This window comes from Balaenoptera ricei, chromosome 2 (genome assembly GCF_028023285.1).
Source record: "Balaenoptera ricei isolate mBalRic1 chromosome 2, mBalRic1.hap2, whole genome shotgun sequence".
Lineage (NCBI taxonomy): Eukaryota > Metazoa > Chordata > Mammalia > Artiodactyla > Balaenopteridae > Balaenoptera > Balaenoptera ricei.
In genome coordinates this window covers 159,115,175-159,125,293 of record NC_082640.1, presented here as the reverse complement: position 1 = coordinate 159,125,293, position 10,119 = coordinate 159,115,175, and the positions used below count along the sequence as shown (strand labels likewise).

Sequence of the window (10,119 nt, the reverse complement as noted above, 5' to 3'; positions counted from 1 at the left end):
CACAGGTTCGAGCCCTGGTCTGGGAAGATCCCACATGCCCTAGGAGCAACTAAGCCCGTGCACCACAACTACTGAGTCCGTGTGCCGCAACTACTGAGCCTGCGTACCACAACTACTGAAGTCCACGTGCCTAGGGCCCGTGCTCTGCAACAAGAGAAACCACCACGATGAGAAGCCTGCGCACTGCAATGAAGAGTAGCCCCCACTCGCTGCAACTAGAGAAAGCCCATGCGCAGCAACAAAGACCCAATGCAGTCATAAATAAATAAATAAATAAATAAATTTATTTAAATTTTTTTTAAAAATTAAAAAAAAATGGGGCTTCCCTGGTGGCGCAGTGGTTGAGAATCTGCCTGCCAATGCAGGGGACACGGGTTCAAGCCCTGGTCTGGGAAGATCCCACATGCCACGGAGCAACTGGGCCCGTGAGCCACAACTACTGAGCCTGCGTGTCTGGAGCCTGTGCTCCGCAACAAGAGAGGCTGCGATAGTGAGAGGCCCGCGCACCGCGATGAAGAGCAGCCCCCGCTTGCTGCAACTAGAGAAAGCCTTCGCACAGAAACGAAGACCCAACACAGCCATAAATAAAGAAAGAAAGAAAGAAAAGAAAACAAAAAAAACTCTTAAAAAAAATTTTAAAAAAATATAGAGTACAACATTAAAAATCTACAAGTAGAGAAAGATATAAGGAAAAATGTAAAAGTTGTCTCAGTCTCTAAATCGCACTTCCCAGAGGTAAACACTAGTAGTATACTATCAGTTTTTTTGTTTTTTTCTATTGGAGTATAGTTGCTTTACAATATTGTGTTAGTTTCTACTGTACAGCAAAGTGAATCAGCTATACGTATACATATATCCCCTCTGTTTTGGATTTCCTTCTCATTTAGGTCACCACAGAGCACCGAGTAGAGTTCCCTATGCTATACAGTAGGTTCTCATTAGTTATCTATTTTATACATAGTATCAATAGTGTATATATGTCAATCCCAATCTCCCAATTCATCCCACCCCCACCGCTTCCCCCTTGGTATCCATAGTTTGTTCTCTACGTCTGTGTCTCTATTTCTGCTTTGCAAATAAGATCACCTATACCATTTTTCTAGATTCCACATATATGTGTTAATATACGATATTTGTTTTTCTCTTTCTGACTTACTTTACTCTGTATGACAGTCTCTTTGTAGAGACATGGATGGACCTAGAGACTATCAGTTTTGAAATGTGTCACTGGGATTTTATATATATATACACACATCCATACATATACAGCTCCTTTCCCCTACTCCTTCCACAGGATATTGAATGTATTGTTTTAAATCTTGCTTTTTGTATTTAATATATAATCTTTGACATTTACAAAAAACAATCAGAAATATATAGAGCTATTTCATTCTTTTAAATGGCTGCACAACTATCCATTGTATGAATGTACTGTAATTATTTTAAAGTGTCCCTTTTTTTTTTTTTTTTTTTTTTTTTTTAAATTTTATAGCTACTTTTATTTTTATTTATTTATTTATTTTTGGCTGTGCTGGGTCTTCGGTTCGTGCGAGGGCTTTCTCTAGTTGCGGCAAGTGGGGGCCACTCTTCATCGCGGTGCGGGGACCGCTCTTCATCGCGGTGCGCGGGCCTTTCACTATCGCGGCCCCTCCCGTTGCGGGGCACAGGCTCCAGATGCGCAGGCTCAGTAGTTGTGGCTCACGGGCCCAGCTGCTCCGTGGCATGTGGGATCTTCCCAGACCAGGGCTCGAACCCGTGTCCCCTGCATTAGCAGGCAGATTCTCAACCACTGCGCCACCAGGGAAGCCCTAAAGTGTCCCTTTTTGATGGACACTTAGGTTATTTCCATTTACTTCTTAATATAAGCACTGCTTCAGTGAACATCCTTCTATACTTTTACAAGTATATTCATTACTCTAAATTCCTAGCATTCACTATTAACATTTGGTGTAACATTCTGCATACACAAATATAAAATATATGAATAGTAGATTTTCATTTCCAGGAATAACACAGAAGAAGCTCACACGCAAATGCTCATTAAGAGGAATATGTTGATGCTCAAAACTTCGTCTGTTCTCTTCGGCCGAAAACACCATAAACACATGATAATAAATTTATATGGGAAAAAAGTAAGAGAAAGATCCTTGCATTTCAGACACTGGGTGCTCTAAAGCTTTACCAGACTTCTCCAGCTACAAGCACAATCCCCACCTTCTCCACTTCCCACAAAGGACCTAACAGCAAGTTCACAAGAAAGACTGAGGTGAACTAACACGTGCTCCCAACTTGACCTCTCTCTACGTTCCACTATCTTCTGCTTTTCTGTCTTTTCCTTCCTTCTGGGTCTTTCACTATTGTCATCTAATTCCTCTTACTGAACTCTTAGAGCTATTTCTACCTGCTTCATTTATTACTTTGCTCCAGTAATTACTTCTTCTTGCTGGTCTCTTCAAAGCCTTTCTCCACTGGCTCCTTTCCCTCAACCTTCTCTCTCCTGGAACCATCTTTCCTCAAACCTGTTCTCTTCTCCAGTCACCACTGCTCTGCCTGTGAACTAGTAGGTGATACTTACCTCTCCTTCTTCATCACCCAGTCTCTGTTCACTGTATGACCTCCACTGCCAGTGTCAGCAAAACCCAGACAGACACACACAGACACACACACAGAGATGCACACTTTCCGCCCTTTGGAATACTGCTTCTGGTCCTATCATTCTACTGAAATTGCTCTCTTAAATGTCACTAAAGATGTCTAAAGCACCAAATTCTATATGGTTTACTTAGTCCTCATCATCCTTCACTTCTTTATAGCATCTGACATTCTCTCCTTCTTGAAACTGCTTTTTCAATAACTCAACAGAAAAATAGGCCAAAAGTCCACAAGGATATATATCACACTGATAATACTGGTAAGTAACTGCTTGGTAAAGTATTAAGATTGGGGATGACAGTTATAATGAAATTTAACTTTATCTGTAATTCAAAAATTTTTTCAATGATAAAGTATTAACGTATTACTTGTATAATTAAAAATTAATTCTAAAAATATGGAAAAATACAATACCAAGCCAGTCATAAAACAAGAAATTTAAATATGCAGCTAAAAAATACATTAAAAAGTCCAAATAATCATTAATAGTTATTAATTACTATTAACTAACAGTTATTAATTACTATTAACTAATAGTTATTAGTTGATTACTATTAACTAATAGTTATTAGTCAATAAGCCTAGATGAAAACTAAAACAAGATGTTTTTTGTCTATTAGTTTCCCATACACATATACAAACAAGTGATAATGAAGGTTTTAGGAAATTAGGACCTTCACACTACTGAAGGGACTATAAATTGGTATAGCCTTTTGAGGAGGCAATCTGGCAGTATCTATCAAAATTTAAAGGCACACATCCTTTGACTTAGCAATTCCATTTCTATGAATGTACCTGTACAACAATATTCACAAATTCATAAATGTTCTCTGCAAGCACTGTTTGTAATGGGAAATGATCAATAAAGATACCCTTTATTTAATATCTATATAAGAGAAAACTATTCAGACATTTCACGTACTGATATGAAAAAACAGTCATGCTACTGCTAAGTGAAAAATGTTGGTTTTCCCAATTTTCTGATATATTCTTATGTTCCCTTTACTATTCTCTCTTCATTTCTCACTCTCTAAACATAGTAGTTGACAAAGATCTACTCCTGGTGTCCTCTTCTCTTCTCCTTTGATTTGAATCACTCATCCACTCCCACAGCTGCAACTGTCACCTCCATGGTGATGTTCTTCAATTCTGCATCTCTATTATCAACCTTTTCCTTTGCACTGGTACTTCATTTCTAAACTCCTGCTGGAAATTTCTACCTGGATGGCTCACAGGTCCTGCCAAGAAAATTAGATATGGGCTACAGGCAACACTATACAGATTTCTCAAATAAGAAAAACCTCTCTTCTTTATCATCCTTCCTTTAAGCTTTAAACTTCTCACTCATCACTAAGAACGACTGAAACTGCCTCCAAAAGCTCTCATCAAGGCCTTTCCCTTGACTGCCATTACCTATCCCATAATTCAGACTCTCATTACTTTCCACCTAGATCATGGCAATATCTGCTTAGTTATGCTTCCCGTTCTCACTCCCTCCCATTCATCTTGCACAATGCTGCAAGCTTACAAAGGCACAGCTCTGATCACATTACTCTTCTGTTAAGAACCTTCTATGATTCCCAAGTGATCATGAATAGAATACAGAGATCTAAACCAGTCCCTCAAAGCTACCCTTGATCTTGCCCTATGTGCCTTTCCAAACCCATCTCCTAGTACTCTCCCTATTTTGTACTCCATGTTCTAGTCAACTGGAACACTTGAAATTTGAAAAAGATGCCCCACACTTATGCCTCCAAGCCATTCTTTGTGACAAGCCCACTTTTTTTTTTTTTATATATTTATTTGGCTGCATTGGGTCTTCGTTGCTGCGCGGGCTTCAGTAGTTGTGGCGCGCAGGCTCAGTAGTTGTGGTACACGGGCTTAGTTGCTCCATGGCGTGTGGGATCTCCCCAGACCAGGGACCGAACCCGTGTCCCTTGCACTGGCAGGCGGATTCTTAACCACTGCGCCACCAGGGACGTCCCCAAGCCCACTTTTGGAACTGACCCTTCCATCTGTGCTTGCTGAAATCCTACCCACGCTTTGAAGGTTCAATCCAAATGCTGTCTCTTCCATGAAGCCTTTCCCTGATTCCCCATTTAGATTTTCCCTGTTTTGAGCTTTTTCTGCACTTTGCGTTCCTTCTGAATAACCTGGTAACAGTCTGCCTCGAATGTTGTTTATATACTTGTCTTATCTCACTTCTAAATTGTAAGCAAGGGAATTCCCTGGAGGTCCAGTGGTTACGACTCTGAGTTTTCACTGCTGAGGGCTCGGGTTCGATTCCTGGTCGGGGAAATAAGATCTCACGTGCCGTGCAGCACGGCCAAAAAAAAAAAAAATGTAAGCAAATGCACTCTGAGGGAAAGCAAAGTATCTTAATCATCTTTTTTTTTTTTTTAATTTAGTTTTTGGCCATGCCACGGCAGGTGGGATCTTAGTTCCCCGATCAGGCCCCCTGCATTGGAAGCATGGAGTCTTAACCACTGGACCGCTAGGGAAGTCCCTCTTAATCATCTTTATATCCTCCACAGTGCTCTGTGGGAGCAGATCAGGTCAATGATGAATAAATATTTACTGAATGATTAGGAAGAGTATGACTCTAAAACCAAAAAAAGGGCAAACACATTCTGAAGGAAAAGTACAATTCTTTCAACATGCTAGTGCAAGATCCACCTACAATATATGTATATAACAAGTACTCAGTAGTTCTTGATTAATAAGATTTTAAATGAGAATACTGGCTCCTCAGTCTCTAAATATTTCTTCTATCTCCACACATACTGAAAACTCTCTTGAACCAATGTCAGGCAGAAGATAATAACTCGCAAGGAAACAGATCTGCAGCAGTTCCATCAATGCTATGCATTTAAGGTGAGAAAAAGTACCATGATAATGACCATAATTACATGTGTTTGAATCTCTGTAAATTCTAAGCTGTTCACTAACTTAACATCATTCTGAAATACTTACAAGAGTAAATAAGAGCCGGAAAGAGAGTTTCATTTCTTTCCTGAGCTGTTTCAACCAGCATACGAAGTGGGCCTTTTGGACACAAAACAGCCACTAAATCTAGAAAAAGAAAAATAGAAAAGACATCTGAAAAATGTATTGGCTAAACTTGTAAATGGGTGTGTGAGGGAGGAATTAACCAATTGAAAAGGTTTAATTTTTTTTACACAGAAAGATGTTGAATGAATATGAAATAAACAGCAGGTAAGCTGATGGGGGAGGTGGATGGAGACAATCTAAACAAAACACACAAAACCACACAGAGACCTGTGCAAACTTCATTTTGGTTTGACTGCTATTTGGTTAGTTTACAGTGTATCATTGTTGGGTTCTAGGAATAAGTCTTCCCAGTTTGAAGAAAAGAGGCAGAAATAATGACAAGACAGAATTATTCTAGAGCAGTTGTCAATTTCCAAAGCAGAAACAAGGACAAGCCATTTCCAAACAAAACATACCTATGAGCCACAAACTGAAGGGTTACTTTAGGAGGGATTTAATAGAGGAGATTTGACTGAACTTTTCAAAATATGAAGAACAGAGTAGAAGAGATTCATCTTCTCTCCTTTTTGAAAACAGTATATGTACTATTTAGGGATACTTGAAATAAGAGGGCAGTAAATTTAAACAAAACAAAATAACTAATAAACCTCTGCATGAGTTAAGGATTTCTTTAGTTCTCCTGTCAAAAGCACTTCACAAATATTTAGGTCTCAGAATACATGTGGTGCTGAAAAGTGTCTTATTTTATGAAAACAGCAACTCGGAGGAGGAAGCAATATGCATAAATTATTCTTGATTCTACCGCCATCTCTCTCCAATAACTGCAGTTTTTCTTACATTTGCTATGTCGTGAAAATTCAGAGCATAGAAATACAGAAAATAATTTCAAACATTTAATAATGTGAAACAGATATAGGTAAATTTGTAAAGGAAGATTTGATAGCTTGTGTTGACATTACTATCATTCAGATGCATTAAAGCAAAAAACCTCACACCTGCAAGTGGTCATGTCTTCTTGTACACTACTACTACTACTACTACTACTACTACAATAAAACACACACACACACACATGCACACACACACACACAGAAATCTCTACTCTCACTGCTTCCATTTTGATTTGTTTGGGAAGAGAAAAGGGGAATTTGCCATGCTCTGAAATAATGAGATTTCTAACCTGTTTCAACCTGCGATGTCCTGTAACTATCTTGGTTTTACGACACACTACTCCTTATAGAATTGTTAAATGATAAACCCTTATTTTTTAGAGCAATTAAAGTGAATTAAAATTAATTTTGTTTTGAAATTCTTAGAACAATCTTTGTGACATCTTGAGATCTTATGGAAATGGAGTTAAGAATCATTACTCTAAATACTGGACACAAAAGTCTTTTATTTTGAAGGAACTCAAAGGTCTGTGGAGATAATTTGTATATGTATGGAAGAAACAGAGGGTTGATAGGAGAAACAGTGTAATGTAGCAGAAAGAATATGGGACTTAGGACTCATATTCTAGATCAAATGATGTTAAGCTTGGGCAAATACTTTACCTCTACAAGCTTCAGGTTCTTAGCAGTAAAACAAGAATAACTGCCTTGCTTACTTCACAGTATTATATATTTTAAAGAAACAGCTAATATTTACTGATAAATACCGTTATACGTGTGTACTGTACATATTAATTTAATCTTCATAATAACTAAGACTCGGGGGTTGAGTAATGTGTCTGTGGCCACATACCCAATAAATGATAGGAGCAGAAGAGTCTGGATTTGAACCCAGGCAGTCTGTGTCCAGAGCTGGCTTTTTTTTCTTTTTTAATATCAAAAATGGAATCAGACTCTTTATTATGATTCAACCCTGATGTTTCATTTAATCAAGTTTTAACTTGCTCTAGTATGTCATAATGGTGCCTTGTGAGCCCTGTAGCGTGAGACTTGTATGGTGGTGAAAGTTCCACTGCACACCTTGTTCAAGAGCCCAGCATTGTATATTTAGAAGTGAAATAGTCACTATAACACTATCTGGAACTCCCAAGTGGATAAAGTGAGGAGGCCTGTATTGTGGGTTTAATACGTACTGAGACATGTATAACTTTGATTTCTATTTTTGGTATCTGTGAGGCAAGAGATTCTCAGTTATTTCCCCTAAAGAGGGAAACCTTGGATAAGTAATTGCTGTTGCTACCACTGGCAGAACCAGGTGGCTAGACCACTTGCAATGTCCCAAGGGTCTGTAAAAATGCACAGATGGAGCCAACTGTTGGCCAGATTAAGACGACTGCCCAAAGTTCAGCTAATTTTGCTGACCCTTGGATCCCATTCTTTGATCAAGGATGCCTGGATTAAGCAATGAAAAGCAGAGCTCTCCAGTGAGCTCCTTCACATGTAGTTTTGATGCTGTCCATAAAGTGTACAAACTCCCACTGCTGTTTGTTCACTCATTTGATCCCAAAGGGCTCCCATGGTAGCCAGGGGTCCAAGAGAGGGGTGACCTCCTCTAGCACCTTGTCAACTGGCAAGGGACTGAGGAAAGAAGAGGCCACCCTCTCCTGTGGGTGAGATATTCCACGGGGCCCAGACTCAGCGCTATCATATGGCTAACATTCCTGTCTTAGCAAGGAGGCCCTGGTGGCTGTGCTGAGCTGTCTCTACGATATGGAGATAAGGAGCAGATGGATTCGGAGCTTCACAGGTTCAGGGCCTGTGAAAACCTGTTTCCAGGAGAGCTCGGTATGTAGTCAGAAATGGCCATTCTAAACGTGTACAGCATGGGACTGAAAAGGGTAGTTTCTCACACCAGAGATCCGTGGGCAACTTATGATCATAGTGTGTGATCCAGAGATTTCAGGAGGTATGAGAAGAGGTTGCTAAAGCCTCTACAGTGAATGATTCTCTGGGGCGGGAGAAGGGACACTAACGGAAGTAACTACTGTATTACAATTTGGACAGATTCTAGAACCTTATGTTGTAGGAGGTCCCCATTCAAGGTGGGCCAATTTGTAACAGTATAAATAGGCTTAAGTAAAATTTGTAAATGAAGAGTATATTGCCTCCCAGATCCGCAAAGGGCCTAAAACATAGTGGGCTTGTTTTAACATCGTGGGCACAGAGAGGGTCAGCTGCTATTTCTTGACAGTGCCAGAGATGCAGAAGCCCTCAGCTTACCAAGTAACTTTCAGGAATTTAACTGGGGTGGCAGAGCCTTGTACTATGTACAGGGAAATGCCACCTCCCTTTTGAGCTCTATTGTGAATATCTGTATGTCCTCACCAAGCAGGTCCAGTGAATTTATTCAGAGGATGATATCATCAGTGTAATGTTATATCTGTGCTCTTGGACAAAGGTGGATGTGGTTAAGATCCAGCCTGCAAAGATTTTGTGCAACAGTAGTAGGGCTGCTAAAGTACCCGAGTCGCTAGGTAAAGATATAATGTGTCCTTTGAAGGAGAAGGCAAACTGTGGCTGTCGAAAAAGGCATGGAACAGAAGAACATATTGGTAAAATCTCTGACTGCAAAGTATTAACCAGCTGGTGACTGGATGGAGCGCAGAACTGGCATTCTAGATCGCAGCTGTGCAATGAAAAGATGAGTACTTTGCAAACCATCAAATATTATACAACCTAAGGTCACTATGAAAAGTCTGTCACAAAGAGTATATGACTTCTCCAGTTCTGTGACTGACTGCTCAAATATGAGAACAGAGCCAATCCAATTCTATTTCCACAGACGTTTTATTCATCAATCAAGGGGGAATGGTGAGGTTTTCTACTACAGGTCACCTGACATTTTAATAAGCATTTGAATAGGGATGAAAGAACACTGCAGTTATCATACAGAGACCACAAATTGACCTCTGAAAACGGATCTCTTTTTGGCTTTTATGCAAAGTGAGAGTTACAGAGTTCACATCTTGGTTATTCACGGCTAAGGTATATTCTGACTTTTCAGGACCCATGTCACATGGGTTGCTAATAAATTTGAAGCTCACACTGCCCAAATAAGTTTTATCTTTAAAAGAGTAATTCTACCCAAGTTGCCTTATAAAAAGTAGTTAACTTAATTTTTATATTAAAAATTAGTTGAGCACTTTATGTGTGTCAAGCACTCTGCTAGTGCTTTCCAACAAATATTCTGAGAAGCATTATTCCCATTTTCCAAATGAGGAAACTGAAGCTCGAAGGGCCCGAATCACCTTCATAAAGTCACGAAGGCTATCAGTGGTAGCGATGGGATTTGAATCTAAGTCTTAGGACAAGCAGTCTATGGATCCTTCCACTAACTCATCAGTGAGTTACACTGGGGGGATTAATAAAAGTTTTAAAGAACTTAACCTCAAAAAGTTTGAAATCTTTATATGACAGATAGTAGAGTTAACTGATTATTTACTGAAAAGCTATGGGACATTACTGTTGTCATTTTCCCTAGAAGAGGAAGGAAAACACACCAGGA

At 39.5% G+C, this 10,119-nt stretch overlaps 1 protein-coding gene across 3 annotated transcripts in view; it reads right to left on the bottom strand.

The window, feature by feature from the left end:
- Nucleotides 1-10,119, bottom strand: part of PSEN1 (presenilin 1) — an 87,867-nt gene that overhangs the window by 19,221 nt on the left and 58,527 nt on the right. For all 3 annotated transcript variants that reach the window (XM_059914575.1, XM_059914577.1, XM_059914576.1), the window contains one exon: nt 5,626-5,724. In XM_059914575.1, coding sequence (XP_059770558.1) covers nt 5,626-5,724 — 99 coding nt within the window. The remainder of the gene's footprint in view (nt 1-5,625; nt 5,725-10,119) is intronic.